General features: G+C 47.7%; 1 protein-coding gene across 10 annotated transcripts in view; it reads right to left on the bottom strand.

The window, feature by feature from the left end:
• Positions 1–18,215, bottom strand: part of Pcbp3 (poly(rC) binding protein 3) — a 181,756-nt gene that overhangs the window by 59,045 nt on the left and 104,496 nt on the right. For all 10 annotated transcript variants that reach the window (XM_075979881.1, XM_075979885.1, XM_075979883.1 and 7 more), the window contains one exon: positions 1,126–1,258. In XM_075979881.1, coding sequence (XP_075835996.1) covers positions 1,126–1,135 — 10 coding nt within the window. In that variant the 5' untranslated portion in view covers positions 1,136–1,258. The remainder of the gene's footprint in view (positions 1–1,125; positions 1,259–18,215) is intronic.

The raw sequence follows: 18,215 nt of genomic DNA, 5'->3' as shown, positions 1-18,215 counted from the left end.
AGTACCCATGGTGCCCATCAGTACCCATGGTGGCCATCAGTACCCATGGTGGCCATCAGTATCCATGGTGCCCATCAGTACCCATGGTGGCCATCAGTACCCATGGTGCCCATCAGTACCCATGGTGCCCATCAGTACCCATGGTGCCCATCAGTACCCATGGTGGCCATCAGTACCCATGCGGGTCATCAGTATCCATGCGGGCCATCAGTACCCATGGTGCCCATCAGTACCCATGCGGGCCATCAGTACCCATGGTGCCCATCAGTACCCATGCGGGCCATCAGTACCCATGCGGGCCATCAGTACCCATGGTGCCCATCAGTACCCATGGTGGCCATCAGTACCCATGGTGGCCATCAGTACCCATGCGGGCCATCAGTACCCATGCGGGCCATCAGTACCCATGGTGGCCATCAGTACCCATGGTGGCCATCAGTACCCATGGTGGCCATCAGTACCCATGGTGCCCATCAGTACCCATGGTGCCCATCAGTACCCATGGTGGCCATCAGTATCCATGGTGCCCATCAGTACCCATGGTGGCCATCAGTACCCATGGTGCCCATCAGTACCCATGGTGCCCATCAGTACCCATGGTGCCCATCAGTACCCATGCGGGTCATCAGTATCCATGCGGGCCATCAGTACCCATGGTGCCCATCAGTACCCATGCGGGCCATCAGTACCCATGCGGGCCATCAGTATCCATGGTGGCCATCAGTACCCATGGTGCCCATCAGTACCCATGGTGCCCATCAGTACCCATGCGGGCCATCAGTACCCATGGTGCCCATCAGTACCATACTGGCCATCACTAGCCTAGCACAGCTTCTGTCCTCCATTCCCTAAACCTGTGTTGGCCTTATGATTCCTGATTGCTCAGGCCAACTCCAGGAGACAGGTTTCAGCCTGTGTGGGTAGCATAACTGGCTCACAGCTCTGGAAAGGAGTCCCAACTCTCCACAGTATACACAGACCCTGAGGACCTGGAAGAATGGAGCAGAATAGAACAAAGAACAGTAGTACTACCTGCATGTGTCTTCCTTAACGGTGAGCCGGACTTTGTTTCCACCATGCCAGATGAATAAATAAAAACACAGAAGGGGCTTTGGGGCAACTCACCTTCCCCCATAGGCAGGCTCTATGGTTCAAAGCAGGTCCATAGATCCAAATGCTGATGCGCACTGTGGCTCAGAGCACCAGCCACCAAACACGGAGGTCACTGGCAGGGCTGGCTTATCTGGAACTCACCTACCTAAAAGAGAAACACAGGGGAGTATGAGCTCTGAGCACCAAGGCCTTGATCCCAGGACTGGGCTTTTGGCCACCTTTCTTTGCCCCATTCATCAGAGCAGCAAATGTCTCTGAAATGGACAAGTCTAAGGCTATGTGAGAAGGCTGTGTACCGGCAGAGGTGACCTTGGGCATGATATCTGAACAGCCCCATAGAGGCAAGGGAACATGATGAAGGTGTCCATTTCCCAACAGGCATCCCAGAGGAGATCCTGAGGAATCTGTATGATGGATTTGCTTATAATATTTACTATATCATCTACTTATATCATTTAGTATACATATCTTCCACTTGTAATATTTAGCATATACGTCTGCATAGGCACCAAGTTTAAAATGACAGTTATTAGATTATACACTAAGCACACTGCTGGTTTTCTATGCTCACAGTCCACAAATGGATATGACACTGATAACTAAAAGGGCACAACCCTCTCTGTACCCACACAGAGAGGACAATGGGAACTGTGCAAAGAACCAGGACTGGAACCTGCACGTGGGTGAATGGGGCAATGCAGGAAAGGAAACAGCCTGAGCCACGAGTGGTGAATGCCACACAGCCCTGTTCATGCAGCAGCTCAGGGGGACTGCAGGAACTGCGACAGTAGCATTCCAAGAGTCCCAGTGGAGCCTTTGTGAGAGAATGCAGACCAGCGAACCTTTGGCCCTCCAATCACAGCTCATCCCAGGAGGAAGTATAGTGACCTTGTCCCTCTAAATGTAACTCATTAAGGTTCTGGGCTTAGTGACAAGACAGTGACATGTCAAAATTAAAATGAGGATGTCAACGGGAAAGCAACTAAACAATGAGACCCCATCCCCACCCCAGGTCCATGTCCAAGGACCTCAGAATTGAAACATCCACCTAAAGCCCAGCTTACTGTAGGTCACAGAGAACAATCCCGGAAAGTTTTAAATGAAACAGAAAAGGGACAGAAGGCAGTGGTATCTGGTCCCGATGTGCTAAAACCAGAAATAACTCTAGCCAATTTACACCACTTACACAATATTAGGAAACTTTAGGGAAAGGATCATTAAACTGGTCACCAAGGGAAAGCAGAGTGACCCAAAGAGTCATTCTTCCTGTTACCAATACTTAGAGAAGCCTGGAGACCCCACCCTGCAGCTAGATAGGAGACAATGGAAGTCCAGAAAGTCCCTTCTTTCTGTTCACAAATGGGAATGCCACCAGGGAGAGGCAGAGGTCAAATCATGAATGTAGCTCCCCCTCCCATCTACTGATTTGGGGTCCACTAGGAAAAACAGCAGCAACCATTTTGAAGTCTGGATGATTAGGCCATCATAGGCAATATCAGTCTCAAATGATGAGAACCCCAAACACATCACATTTCCCACGGGGACACAGCAGCTACAAATAACACACAGGCACACAGGCAACTCTCAGTGTTCTCTCATGTGTGTGGGTACAAAAGAAGAAACCGTGTCACCCAGGCTCTTTGTACACAGGCTGTGCCATGAGGAATGAACCAATCAGAACACAGTATGCCCAGCTGTCCTTGACAGGGCTTCCTTGTCCACTTCTCTGACTCCCAGGTGCCAGGGCAGCCACTATATCTTGAGGAGTCATTTGGCAGTGACTCCAGGTTTCTAAAACTGGTTAAGAACAACCATGGCTCCAGAAACCTGAAATGTGGGCTTTTGTACCCGCGGGGCATGCTAGAATTTCATGTGGATCTCTTCATAAGGAAGATCCAGGCTGGTGCCACAAACCTCTAAGTCCCGAGTAAGAACTAATGGAAGTTTGCCTCCGAGTAACAAATGTATAAATGTAAATGCAACCCTCTTCCTACAGATCAGTGCCAAGAGGAAGGGCACAGCCATGGTCTCATGTTGCTTTTCCTGGTCTAATGTCCAGAATCACTTCAGTCCCTTGAGTGTGAGGTGAGGATGCTGGCCTGTCCTTGCAGGTCTGCTATGTGTGTGTGGACTGCCTGTGCCCCACTCAAAAATAGCACTGCCAGGGCTCCTGGCCTCTGGTTCTGACCTTGGCATACGTGCTGACTAGTCTAGCATATGGCCAGAGGCCTGGGCTCTGGAAGTGTCTGGCCAGGCTCGGGGGCAAGCCAAGTATGAGATCCTGGAGAAATAGGGAGTACCTGCTTGCTCCCTATGGTTCATTCAACAAATCAGCCAAAGGCCAGAAAGGTAGCTCTCCTGAACACACTGAGAAACCAGTATAGGAGTCCACGAAGAAAGGAGGCACATGGACAAGTGGCCATCACAGTGGCCATCAGTGAGGGCCCTACTAGCTTCGCTGTGAAAAACCCTACTTTTATCAGCTTTAAAATTAATGTCTGTATCATTCCCAGAAAAGTTCAAAACTGTTGCATACATTAAAGAAAAATGTTGTGTCTGATTCCTAGTTGTTTGGTCCTTTCTTCAAGGAGCATGGTGTGATGGGAGGGCTGCCTGACTGGCTATGGCTTGGTCCTTTGTCTCTACGCTGGATAGAGACAGTCCCTCGGTCCACCACACTAAGAGGCTAGCATTTGAGGTGGCCCACAAGACTGCCCACATGAGCACTAAGTGGCTGTTTTTGTGAAGCTCAATTTGGCCACATTAGTTTCTTTAGCTGCTCCTGGCTCTGTTCAATGGCTGTCCCTGAAAAGAGCCAGAACCATGGCTCACCTTGGAACATGGACCCTTCAAAGATGGCGTCCATTTAGCATGGAGCTCTGAAGCCTGTGTAATAAAGCATGCAGGGTGAAAACTGATACTCTAGAAAGTTCTGCTACTTCCATATCACTTTGAGGAAGAATTTTAATGATCAATCCCATCATCTATTTAATACATACATGTGCGCACACACGCGCGCACGCGCACACACACATACACACACTTCAGTTGTGTTGGTAAATTTATTAGAAGAGAAAAATAAAACCTCTCAAAGTGTTCCAGCTTTACCATTCTTCACAGCCTTGCAGGTCACGGCTCTAAGGACAAGGAAAACTGAGGTGGCAGGGGTAACCCACTTCCTTCCTCACAACAAAGTGGAGCTTACGCCTCAACATAGTTCTTCCAGCTGTGAGACCTGTGGTCCATGGTAGGTTTGGAGGGACAAACGAATAGATTTCAGGTTCCACAAGGACCCTGGCACCGTGACACAGACGCCATAACCCAATGGGTGAGACCAAAGGGCTGCAGTGAACACATCCTTGGTACCACACCATTCCACAAGATCATAGAGCCCAGGAAGGCCCTCCAGGAAGGCTGGGTTACATCGATGGGGCAAGGATTATGAGGACTTCTGGGGTATCACGGGAGAGCTATCATAACCTGGCAAGTCTCGGGACATGGCCACAGCTTCAGAGAGTCAGAGCCAGGTCCTCGGAGCAGTCTAGCTGCGAAGAAGCCCTCGGGAGACCTTTAAATGGGGCCAGGAAAGATGGACTGCAGAGGTTGGGAAGGGATGCCGCACTGGGGCAGGATAGAGGGAGGGCCGCTGCTGAGCTGGGGAGCTGCCTGGGCCAGGAGAAGGGAGAAGAGGCAAGAGCTGCTTATTTGTACACAGTAGGGACAAAGCAGATGGTGACTCCGTTCTTTCGATTCCTCTCCATTGGGGAAAGCCTAATTGTGAAATATGTTCGGCGCCATGTGAGCGTATGTCAGTATTTTGATAGCTATCCTCTCTCATTAACGATATGTCTTTCATAAATAACGAAGAACAGCATTTCATTAGAGAAGAGCCCCCCCCCCCCCAATTTCATGGCTTGGACAGGGACACACCGAGCAAGCCCTTGGCTGTCCAGGGTCACTCTGCTCCTTGTTTGCACCCGACTCAGGAAACTGTTCAGAGCATTGCCCCTCAGTGCCCCTAAAAGTCCATTCCAAGGCTGGGTGGAGAACGCGAGAATGCATGGACATACACACTCATAAACACACACACACATATACATGCACATATACACATTACACACGCACATGCTCACACACAGTTTCCCGATGGTGCAGCCACCCTGGCATCATATTCTATGACTTACTTAAGACTCCTGTCTTCAGTCTACTCCCTCTAAAGCAGTGGTTCCCAATCTTCCTAATTCTGTGATCTTTTAATACAGCTCCTCACACTGTGGACCGCCAACCATAAAAGTACTTTTGTTGCTATTTCATAATTATAATTTGCCAGTGTTAAGAATTGTAATGTAAATATCTGTGTTTTCTGATAGTCTTAGGCAACTCCTATGAAAAATTCATTTGACCCCACAGGTTGAGAACCACAACTCTAAATGAATTTGCTATTCATAGGTTGAGGCTCTGCCTTTGTATGGTGACATCAGTATATTAGAGGCTCCTGTAAAGCTGTGTGTCCAAGAACACACTAGAGAGGGCTCTGAATTCTCAGCTACAGAGGAGGGAGCCCGAACGCCTCTCAGGAGTCAGTACACATGGGACTCAGGCCTGCAGGATCCAGATGTGTCACCTGGTGCACATCTGTACAGATGCTGTAGTGTGGCTGTGGGTGTGATAAAGTGGTCTGTCTCAGCACAGCCCTCATGTAAATCACAGAAGAGGTACCTCAAGATACAGGTCACAGGGCCTCCGTGGGGGCTCTGGAAAGGGCAGGTGAAGGTGACCTCCCAGTGCCCAGGGCTCTAGACAGTGCCCTGGGGCTACAGCCTCACAGTCTCTTAGAACATTAGGGGACATGAGCAAAGGTCCACAGATGAGAGCAGGGCTTTGGCCACAGCTGTAAAGTGGGCAGGCAAGCACTGAGCTGTTGCCCGTTGCTACGACTTGGTGAGACCGAGTCCTGAGGTGCTCTGGGCACCACCTTCCAGTTTGTAGGAAGTTAGGGGAAACAGGCTTCCCCTCTTGTGAAGTGTGACAAATACAGTGGCTTCTAGGACAGGCAGGAGGGTGGATCCTGCACAGCAGAGACCCAGGGCACCTGAGCCAACCAGCGCATCAGCAGCAGGCACCAAACCAACAAGAACTTTCTGGAATTTGATTCTTCCTATATCTGGGTTTTCAGTGAGGAGGCACAGTGACCTGAGATGCACACGTTTTTCAAGTGCCCTGGCTGCTCTCACTGCACATGGCTAGCAGCACTAACTATCTGATGCTTTCAGCACAGAAGGTTTGAAAGTGTATGTGAAAAGCCCAGAGACGACTTAAAGCACAGGAGCCATGCAACGGCCAATGAGAAGAGTAGTTGCGGGAAGAGCAGTGGTAAGGAGGTCATTGCTGAGCCAGGAGCTGAGATGATCGATTAGGCGCAACTCACAAGCTCTGAAGAAAGGTGTGCACCTTCTTCTTTCTCCCCAGGCACCCCAAAATGATTTTAATCTCAGAATGTGAAGACACACAACTTCATCCCATGCCCCCTCACCCCAGAGTTTAGCCACAGGCTGTAGAAAAGTAGGGGCTGGATGAACACAGGTAGACACATTTCTAGGCTCTGGCAACCATGGTCCATCTGGAATCAAGAAAAGTCGGTCACACAGTCTGATGATAAAGCTGTTCCCACTCCAGCTCACAGAGGGGCTCTTCTGTTACCTGGGAGCTGGTGGCGGCTGCCTTCCCCTACTACCTATGTGTTTTCCCAGCTGTGTCTGGATGGGAATCTCATTAGGACCAGAAGCGTGGGAAGTGAAGGTGCGTGAGGGTACCTGCCAGGGATGAGGAGTCCTAGGGGATCCAGGAGAGGGCAGCAAACACAGGGCTGCTCACCCAAGCACACGTGAGACTGGAGATGAGCAATGAGTCTGGGCCTCGAGGCCACAAGAATCTCAGGGAGTTGGCCAGCGTGGGACTCTCAAGACCTGCCCCCTGTGAGCTGTGAATATGAGCCGGTCCTCTTGCAACAGAACATGATTTCCAGCAGAAGCTCCATAAGAAAGCCATCTAAGGAATGGACTTTCACTGAGTGAATGTTCCTTCTGTTTACTTCGGGGACAAGGCTCAGTTTAGAGTTCAGCAAAGAGCAGAAGCCAGGGTAGGAACACAACTAATGAAGCACATTGTGCCTTTCTGGAGAAAGGATGCTGCTACAGAAACACGGAAAACTCAAGCCAACTGACGGGTAGCTCCAGGCATGTTAGTTCTGATCATGAGCTGGTAGACAGAATACATTAGAGAGTCTACACAGAGAATTACACAGGTCACAACTGTAGCTCAGATCTGTGCCCTGTACATGGGGCTGCTAACCCAAGACCCCCTCAAAGAAGGCTGGCTGCTGTAGCCAACAGAACTTCCATACAGAGCAACTTCAGAAAGGTACACATAGTCTGGGTGCTTCCTGATGAAGATGAAGCCCAAACTAGGAAAATAAAGTGACGCCATTGAACATGTAATATCAGTGCCACTAGGTGGCAGCAGAGCATTATGGCCTGATCAAGCACACTGCGTCCTTGTGTCCCTGTTGGCTTTGGCTGTAGGCCAGCGCTAAGCCCTCCCAGCACCTGCTTCTATAATTTTAACACTAACAGGAATAACCCACACTTGCTCGTGTTATTATCCATAGTTACTTCTTGCTCCCAAGGCAGAAGCAAACTATACTACAAGACTGAGACTATTTCCTTCCAGGCTAGTCTAGAGAGTATGTGCCGGCCTGACTCTAATTCATCACGACAGGGTGTCACAGTGTTTGTGTGACTTCAGACAGTGCCCACTGCCTGATGCCACTTTCATGGATCAGCAACACCTTTCTGTGACATAGTTTACTTCAGAGGCTTGCGTACTATGTGCGGCATCAAGGCCCCAGTCTTGATCGAGTAGCCCAATGGGATGTAGATGTTCTGACAGTCCTGCCTGGGTCACTGGTGTGCTGGCCCACAGCCCTGTGGCCATGGTGGCCTCAAGGATAAGGTATACATGACAATGTGTAATGGATACCAACTTAGTCAAGAAGAATCAGGGCTTCTTGTCCAGGCTGTACGGCCCACAGAGCAGAGCCCATGATTGAAAGGGAGGCTAGGTTCTAGGGAAGGAGACCTTCAACCTTACAATATGTAAGAAGCTTTCTCCAAATCCTTCCCTGGGGGCCGAAAGCGGCAAGTGGCAAGCAGCAAGCAGCAAGCAGAAATCAGTAAATGCAGCCCTTCAGAAATTACCAGATCCTGGGCCTTGCTCTGCCCATTTCAGTGGACTAAACACTATCATGAGCTCCAATTAAACTGACAAATGGAATCTTTGCCCCAGTCTGCATCACGAGGACCATTGTGCTGTCAAGTGACAGCTGGACATTTTCACCCGTTACAAATCACACAACTGGGGTGGAGACACTTGACAGGCGGCAGAGTCATCTCCTTAGTTTCCTCCCTGGTCTGGAAAGGAAAAAGGTCAGGTAAGATCTCTGAGAACCACCCCACCCCGACAAACAGCATCTGGGAAGAATGTGGAGTCAGCTGTTGTCAAGGACTTCTTTCCTCATAGATTGTCACTCTAACATCCTATCAGCAAAGCCAAAAGCCATCTCGAGTTTCTCCTATGTTTGCTAGTTCAGTTTGTGTTTAGGTCTGTGATCTATTCTGAGTTGATGCTTGCCTACTTATTTGTTTGTTTGTTTGCTTATTTATTTAGGGCATGTGGACTCCAGTTGCTGTGTTCGCCTACGCCTCTTGACCAAAGATCAGCTGGCTATACTTATGTGACTTACAGCTGAGATCTTCTCAGTAATTAGCGTTTATTCTTTTACCAATACAACTCTATCATGATATGGTAGTTTAAAGATTTGAATGCACACATGTGTGCGAATGAGTGCACATTCATACCAAGGCACACATTCGGAGGTCAGAGGTCTCTCTTTCCACCATGTGGGTCCTGGTGATTGAACGCTGGTCATCAGGCTTGGTGGCAAGTCTCTGCTGGGCTGGCTCATCTAGTGAGTCTTGAAGTCAGTAACTTCATTTTGCTGTTTTCCTCTTTATTCTGGGTCTTTTTTTTTCTCCAAATAAACTTCAGAGTCACTTTGTCAATGTCCAAAATATAGGCAGTAAGCATGTTTATTTGTATTGTGGTGACTCTATTACCAAGTTCTGACAAAGTGCCACCCTCACAACATTGAATCTAATCCTCGATATGGAACATCTATCCCTGCATTTGATTCTCCTTTGATTTATTTATCAGTTTTTTTCTAATAGCTTGCCTCATATATGTATATGTGCTGCTTTTGCCTAAGTATTGAGGAAGGGTGCTAATGTGGCATTATGTTTTAATATAATTCTGCTTGTTCATTACTAGTATATAAGACTCTTATTTTTGTATATTAGTCTTATATCTTGAAACTTGGCTGTAATAATCTACTAACTTTGTGAATTTTATGCAGTTTTTCCTATTTCATTTTAATCTTAAGTGTCCTCCTATGGCATAGATATCAAAGGCTAGATAGGGTACCAGCCTAGGGCTCTACTGGGAAGGACTGACAGCTTTCAGAAGTGGTGCCCACTGTGGAGAAGTCGGTTCACTGGAGGTGTGCCCTTAAAGATAATCTCTCCCCCCCACCTCTCTCTCTCTCTCCCTCCCTCCCGCCCTCCTCCTCTCTCTCTCTAACCAAAGTCTACTATTTTCTATGTCACCTGGTTTTCAATCTTTACTTCTACTTCAATGATTCTTGTCACTCTGGTTTCATTTTCATCTAGTTCAAAACAATTGTGAATGTAGCTTTAACAGTTTCCCTCTCTCTAAAGAACTTCTAACATCTCTTACAAGGCAGGTGGGTAATCTAGCACAGGTGTGTGGGGGCCCTGGTTCAGAACAAGAATCACTCTGACCCCAGTGGGCTCTCCTCTGCTCCCAAGTCCTTTCCTTATTGCTTCTGCCCTTCTGGCCCACTATCATTTGCCAACCAGTTTCAGTGAGCTCTACTGGGAATGCTTGGAGAACTTCTTGATGTGGGAGTTCCCTCTGCATGCTGTAATATGATTGGCTAATTAATAAAGAAAACTGGCTTGGCCTGATAGAGTAGAACAGAGTTACATGGGGAAAACTAAGCTAAAGTGCTGGGAGGAAGAAGGCGGAGTCAGAGAGAAGCCATGTAGCCCTACCAGAGCTGGACAGAACTTTACCCAGTAAGCCACAGCCACATGGCTATACAGAGATTAATAGAAATGGGTTAAATTAAGATGTAAGAGTTAGCCAATAAGAAGCTAGAGCTAATGGGCCAAGCAGTGATTTAAATAATATGGTTTCTGTGTGATTATTTCAGTTCTGTGTGGCCGGGATGAACAAGCAGCCCCCTACTACAACTGCTTTCCAGCCTGAATCCTGAATCAAAATAAATTCTAGACAGAGATAAAAATGTAAAATAATACATACTACAAGAAACTATTTGCATTAATAACTTTCCCTGTGGCTGTGATAAATTTCCCTGATAAACAAGTGATTAAGGGAGAAAGAGGCATATTTAGGCTTATAATTCAATACACCATGGCAGGAAGTTCAGGTAGCTGGCCACACTGAAACCTCAACTGTCCATCATAGCGGGAAGTCCAGGTGGTTGGCTACATTGCATCCTGAGTCACGAAGCAAAGAGTGACAGCTGCCAGTATTCTGCCAGTTTTCCTCTTTTCTATGCAGTCTAGATTCAAGCTCAGGGAATGGTGCTGCCCACTTTTAGGGTGGGTCTGCTTCAGTTAACCAAAATAATCTCTCACAAGCATGGCCAGAGGCTAACCTAACCTAACCTAACCTAAACCATTCCTCACAGATCTGTCCAAAGCCTTGTCTCCTAGGAGATTCCAGATCCTGTTAGGTTGATGAGTCTTATTAGCTATCACAACATTCAATATTTATAGAGCTTGGCAATGAATAAGACAACTATATGTCTTAATCAAAAGTAGGAACTTATAAATGGAAAGAACGCCTAGAAATTAATGTTTAAAATGTGACTTTCCCAAAAGAAAAATTGGCTGTGAAGACAAAATATAAAACTCTCAAAGAATAATCAGCAAGGAATTAGGGGGATCCTAGGGCAGGCGGCATCTGTAGAAAATGGGTGCTGGTCACAGTAGCATTTGAGCAGAAGGCCATGCCAAGACTCTGTTCTCTGGGTCAACAAATAGAAGGAGAATCTGGCTCAGATGCATTCTGGGAGGTAGGAGCCTGTTCCTGGGACAGTGGCCATGGGAGGCCTGCTCTGCAGAAAACCTTCCACTCGCCCTCCCACTGCTAACCGTGTGACTCAGTTCCTCTCAGTTTCAGCTCCTCGTTCTAAACGGGGATCACGAAATACCCACCTTTCAAGGCTGTGCAAAGTACTCTATAATTTGTAAAATGTTACACAAATGGGGGAATTTTAGCTTTTGTTTCCCTCCTATAATCCTACAGTAAAAATAGGAGACAAGAGAAAGCATGGGGAATGCATTTACTATCTTAGCTTCAAATGGTACCAGGATGCCACTGTCTGCTGGTATAGGGTGAAGAAAGGATGTGTACACACTGCATAACCCATCTCAGAACCTAACCTGTTTCCCATTCTGAAGATTGAGGGGTAGCCCACAGCAGCTCAAGTGTTGGTGCGGGACAATTGTCTATATTCTGTCAATTATGTTTTAAACAAATGCTGATTGGCCAGTAGCCAGGCAGGAAGTATAGGCGGGACAACCAGAGAGGAAGTAGAGGTGGGTCATGGAGAACAGGAGAATTCTGGGAAGGAGGAAACCCATTCCTCTCCAGTCTTGTCCCAACCACGGAAGAAGGAAGATGTGATTGCCCTGCTGGAAAAGGTATTGACCCATGTGGTTAACATAGATAAGAATAATGGACTAATATAAGTTATAATAAGAAGCCTGAGCTAATGGGCCAATCAGTTTATAACTAATATAGACTTCTGTGTGATTTTCTTTGGGGCTAAAAGGCTGTGGGACCTGGTGGGAGAACAGAAACCAGGCAGGACGAAAACTCAGACAACAAAGTGTTCTCCCTTACTGCAGTTTATACCACTTTGAAGAAGCCCAGATAGCAAGATGAGTCACTGATCCATGTGACTCCATCATACTGGCACTGTGACCAGACCTTTGCCAGGCCTTCCTTCTTCTATTGGTTATCAGGTATGCTTTCTCTAAGCATGGTTGGCGCCTACCTCAAGCAAAATTAGTCGGGGGATATTGTCCCTGAAGGCATGAGGGGGATTTTCTTGATGTCTCTTCATGCCATCCCACCAGTTCTTCTCTCGGTCTCCTGAAGGTACAGGCAAGGTAGAGGGAGATGCCGAAACTCCCTGCAGCAGGATGGGGTGGGCTACACCTCTCCTGTCACAGCATAAGCATGTTGGTACTTGTTCTAGCTGGGGACACAAAGGGAAGCAAGTAGCCTTCTCTTCCAGCACTGCTAGCTCCACACTGACCTGAATGTGCTTGTCTGCCACACTGCCCTGAAGGCTCAACCACTCTATGGCTGCAGTGGCCATTTTTGGTTGTCAACTTGACTACATCTGTAATGAACTAAAACCCCAAAATGGAGGGCACACCTGTGAGAGGCTTTTGCTTAATTTGAAGTCAGAAGATCTACTTCTAATCTAGATCTTTGAGGTAGGAAAACACGACTTTAATCTCCAGATCTTTTGAGCTAAGAAAACTCACCTCTAATCTTGGCCACACCTTCTGCTGGAAGTCTATATAAAGACATGGAAGAAGGAAGCTTTTGATCTGTCTGCTTGTGCTTCCTTGCTAGCAAGTCCAGTCCTTCACTAGCATTGGAGCCTACCTCTTCAGCATTCCAGTGTCTACTGAAGTGGTCCACTGAAGACCAGTTCAGTCCTCATGGACTGAACACCTACTGGATTCTGGGACCTTCCATTGATAGATAGCTATTATAAGACTAGCTGGGGCTTGAGAGATGGCTCAGCAGTTAAAAGAACTGGCTGTTCTCCTAGAGGGCCCAAGTTCAATTCCCAGCACCCATATGGCAGCTCACAACCATCTGTAGCTCCAAGATCTGACATGCTCACAAGACATACATGTACAACAAATGCACACAAAGTAAAAATAAATTATTGTTTTTAAAAAAGACTAGCTGGACCACAGCTTGTAAGGCATTCTAATAAACCCCCTTTACATCTATCTGTCTGCCTGTCTATATATCTCATCCATTCTCTCTCTCCCCTCATTCTCTCTAGATAGATAGATAGATAGATAGATAGATAGATAGATAGATAGATAGATAGATAGATAGAATGAGACTTATTCCATAAGCTCTGTTACTCTAGAGAACCCTACCTGATAAACACAATGACACCAACTCCAGGGGCCCATTGGCCCACTCCTGGATGGGCTGTCTGAAGGGTTATGGGGTCTAGGGGATTCAGAAGGAACGATTCTGATCTCGCTGGCACCTTTTCCTAGTCCAGCCAAACTCCCCCCTTACTACTATCACCACCCATCAAGAATGCTCAAATTACTTCCCTTCTTTTGATCTACCCTGGGTAGGGGGAGCATCCAACTCCCCATGCACGCAACCATATTCCTTTTTCTAAAGGAGCAAAGCCCCTAGTGGGGAACACCCTTAGGCCCTGCATTCTCAGAAGAGCACAGGCCAAAATGGAGGCAGCGGTGCCAAGTTTCCAGTGTGATAGTGTCCCATGTGGCCACTGTGGTGGCAGGATAAAGATGCCCAAGGCAGTCCAGGGAAGCCTGAGGCCTTAGCACAGGTAGAGTTGAGGGAGGGGAGGATGCAAAGTACCCCCCTCCCCCCGAAGGACTGTGTATCACCATGGAGTCAAGCAATGGAGAATCTCTGTAGCCAGGACCTGACATCCTTTGTGATGGTTAAACCTTCAATGCCAATTTGCTGGAACTCAGAATCACTTAGGAGATATATGTCTGGGCATGGCTCTCAGGGTATTTTTAGGGAAGTTAATTGAGAAGGAGGATCTACCCTAAAAGTGGGTAGCATAGTCCCACGGGCGAGGGTCCTGGACTGAATAAAAATGAAAAAACAAGCAAACAAGCTGACTGCCAGCAGTCATTTCTTGGCTTCCTGACTGAAGATGCAATGTGATTGGTTACCTCGTGTTACCATCGGCATGGCATGCTTTTCTGGCCGTCTGACCTATGCCCCTCAAACCGTGAGCCATGTAAGTCCTTCCATCCTTCCTTAAGCTGATTTGTTAGGCAACTATCATGCCTTTCCTGTGGAGCAGTAGTGAGACCCCTACAGGACACTGATCTGATGGCAGCAATTCCTCAAGGGATGTCCCCCTTTCCCAGATGACTCTAGCTTATACCAAAGCAACAAAACAACCAGGCAGTTCATCTGAGCCATCTCAGCAGTCTGATTTTTTTTAATTTTTTCTTTTTATTTATTTATTTATTAAAGATTTCTGTCTCTTCCCCGCCACCACCTCCCATTTCCCGCCACCGCCTCCGATTTCCCTCACCTTCCCCCAATCAAGTCCCCCTCCCTCGTCAGCCCAAAGAGCAATCAGGGTTCTCTGCCCTGTGGGAAGTCCAAGGACCACCCACCTCCATCCAGGTCTAGTAAAGTGAGCATCCAAACTGCCTAGGCTCCCACAAAGCCAGTACGTGCAGTAGGATCAAAAACTCATTGCCATTGTTCTTGAGCAGTCTGATTTTTAACAGAACCCAGCCTTCCCTTCACCAGGGAAAAGGTTTTGTGACTCGGTGCCACCTTCTCCTACTCTTGCTGGGCATCATGGTCAACAGGAGTCTCTGGTCCCCGACTTTAGCCTAGTCACAAACCCCAGTGTGTGGAAACCCCAGTCACGTTCATTAAGCCAGTGCCCACAGACTTCAACCTTGTTTTTGCTTCTGTGTGCAACCTCAGGGTCTGTCTGGGGTCAATCTCATGCCTGGCCTACTAGGCCCTGGTCATCTTGAATCTCCCACGAAAGTATACTGTTTAGTGCACATCATTATTTCTGCAGCCCAAGACTAGGGACACAGGTGGAATCAACATACATCCATGGAATAACACAGCAACGGTGCAGAAAATACCCCCGCTCTGGTAATCCTGGTACTATCAGACAGCAGGCTGAACAAGGCATGAGGAGAAGGCAAGTCAGCAGAGTTCCTCTGTGGCTTCTGCCTCCAGATTTCTGCGGTCCTACTCTGACTTTCCTCAATGTCAGAGTGTGAGCTGAGAGTTGCAGATAAAATACCCCCCCCCAAGTCGCTTTTGGCCATGGTGTTTTACTGCATCAACAGGAACCCTAAAGAAGATGTCAGTGATTCTTGGTTTTGTTCATTGTGTGACTCACACCATCCTATCTCATGTGTTTTCCTACCCTAAATGTTTGCTGCTTCTCAAAGTCCTTGGCTGTTTCTTTGGAGAAAGCAATGCCTTCTATCTGAATCTTTTTCTCACGTGTTATGCTCTTAAACCATCCCTTGAATGTTCTTCCTTCCTATTGTGTGTGACGCTTCTTTCTTCTGCTCTTTGTTTTCTTCAAGTGTGTGATGGAGCTGGGCTGTGTGCACTGTTCTGCTAAAGCTTTCATCTGATTGTCCTACACTGTCTTAGGAAGTGGTTTCCAGTCCCTTTCTGGAGTTACAGGTGCTGAGGCCCAACCCACAGTCGACTTTCTCAATGTGAGGAGGGTATATACCTCTGGAGCTCGCTGTGGAGCACTTCAGGGTGAAGAGGTGGCCCGTTTTCTCTCCTGCCCTGTTGTGTCAGAGTTCTTGTTCTTCCTGGCCTCTCCACATGTCCTACAGCGTTCACAAGCATCATTTATTTCATACAAATTATATTCCTGGCCCTCTAGCTGCAGGCACCCCTGTCCCTACTGTAGCTGCTGCTCGAATTGTGTTTTTTCTGAAGGTTCTGGATTAAGATGACAGCAGATGACAGTTCTCTGCAATCTTCCTGTTAGAATATGCATCACCAGGAGACTGGGGTGCACTATCTTTAGGCTCCAAACATCCTTCCTAAAGGACGGACGACATTTCCAGACTGCAGGGCCACAGAAGGCCTGCACCTCGTTCCCAGTCTCACTTAAGCAAGGTGCCACAAAGGCCAGGTGGGGCTGGGGACTGCTTGCCTTGAGGTCCAGGCACAGAAGAGAAGTAGTAGTCCAATCATGTGATAGAGCAAGGGAAAGCTGAGGGCCAGAAACACGGCTCTGGGCTGGTGACAGGTCCAAGGGCCCAGCTCCCACACATAGCAGAAGTAAGCTGCACATCAGTCCCGGGAGCAGAGGCTAACCCATCCATCCACTCTGTATTTATTCAAAACTTATCCTGCAATTTCTCTGTTGCCTGTAATTAGCTTGTGACACTGCATAACACTTGCTGTGTAGCTAAACAGCAATAACCATGGAAACCAAAGACTGTTCTCTAAGTTGGAAAAGTGTGTGTGTGTGTGGGGGGGGGTGATTTCTTGATTGTTTTCCACTTGGAGAGCAGTTAAGTTACAACCACCAACAACTGGAACCAGAAGCTGGGTATAACATTTTGCCTTTTGCTGTCCTCTTCTTAGGGAAGGCCTTCCTTGCTGGACCTCACCACTGGTACCCACAATACCCAGCACTGGCCTCAGGGCTGTCTCCTCTCCCTCTTGCTTGTATGTGCACCTCAGATTCATGTTGTTGCTCCTCCGGTTTCCACAAGAAACCAGCTTCCTTCTCCCCTCTCTCCTCTTGGTCAGTAAAATTCTCTAAAGTGGCTTCCACCATGATGTGGGATTCCCCTCTGTATGATAGGATGTTTTATTGCCAGTGGTTAATAAAGAAGCTAATTTTGGCCAATGAATTAATAGAGTATGGGCAGGGTGGAAGAGATAGAGAGAGAGAGTAGGTGGAGTCAGAGAGAGACCGTGTAGCTGCCGCAGGAGACAGATACCTCTGCTGGAACCTTCCAAAACTTTGCCGGTAGACCACGACCTTTGATGATGCACAGATTAATGGAGATGGGTTAGTTTAGGATTTAAGAGCTAGCTAGAAATATGCTTAAGCTATTGGCCAAACAGTATTGCAAATAATATAGTTTCTGAGTGATTATTTCCGATCTGGACAGCTGGGAACACCACCATGTCTGCCATCCCGCATTTTAATGTTTTCCACCTTCACACATTTTTTAAAAAAGAAATATTTTTTTATTTTTACTTTATATGTTTGGGTTTGCCTGCATGTATATCTATGTACCACATGGATGCAGTGCCCGAGGATGCTGGGAGAGGACATCAGATTCCCTGAACTAGAGGTACAGGTGGTTGCGAGCTATTATATGGGTGCTGGAAATTGAAGACTGGAATTCTGTAATAGCAGCAGGAACTCTTATCCATGGGACTACAGCTCCAGCCCCTCGCACAAACACATCACTCTTGTTCCCTGAATCTAGAAAGCTCATGACTGCTTGTGACTCTATAGACTCTCTTACTAAGAGTCCGTACTCTCACCCTGGCAGGTGAGGCTGCTTGCTTGACAAGCCTCATGGCTCCGCCCATCCCTAGTTTCACTACTGCTCAATCCCTGTTTACTCCTCTGCCTCCCTGCTCTACGGAGGATGGTAGCCCCAGGCCAGGGCCTGAGCCTCTCCTCTGTCTATTACACCCTCAATGGTCCATACTGTTTGCAGCCATACATGGATTTGCTGACCAAGCAGAAGTCTACATTTCCTTTGTCTTCTCTGCATGCCAGGCACCTCTCGGCCTGGAAGTCTCGCCTCAGCTTTTGTACTGCTGGTCTTCCCGTTATTCACTATTCACCTAGAGCCTGGTGGTTCTCCAAGCCTTTTGTCACAGACATGCTTCTCTGTTTAGAGAAGGTGATGGAAAGCCTTATGTTCTCCCCAAGTCACTAAGTCAACAGTGGCCAAATATGGGCTTTGGGCCAGGCTCTGGGGAGACTTGCGGCAGATTCACCAGTAACACTGGGGGTAGGGGGTCTACCCCAGAGATCCAGAGTAGACTCCATACCTGAGGAAAGAGCACAACTAGATACACTCAGCAGGTAAAGAAAAGGGCGGCAATCACCTGTTCTAGTCATGTGGTCCTATCCACCA

This window comes from Microtus pennsylvanicus, chromosome 7, assembly GCF_037038515.1.
Source record: "Microtus pennsylvanicus isolate mMicPen1 chromosome 7, mMicPen1.hap1, whole genome shotgun sequence".
NCBI classification, from domain to species: Eukaryota; Metazoa; Chordata; class Mammalia; order Rodentia; family Cricetidae; genus Microtus; species Microtus pennsylvanicus.
Note: the sequence above shows the minus strand (reverse complement) of the source record. Positions and strands in the feature narration are given on the sequence as shown.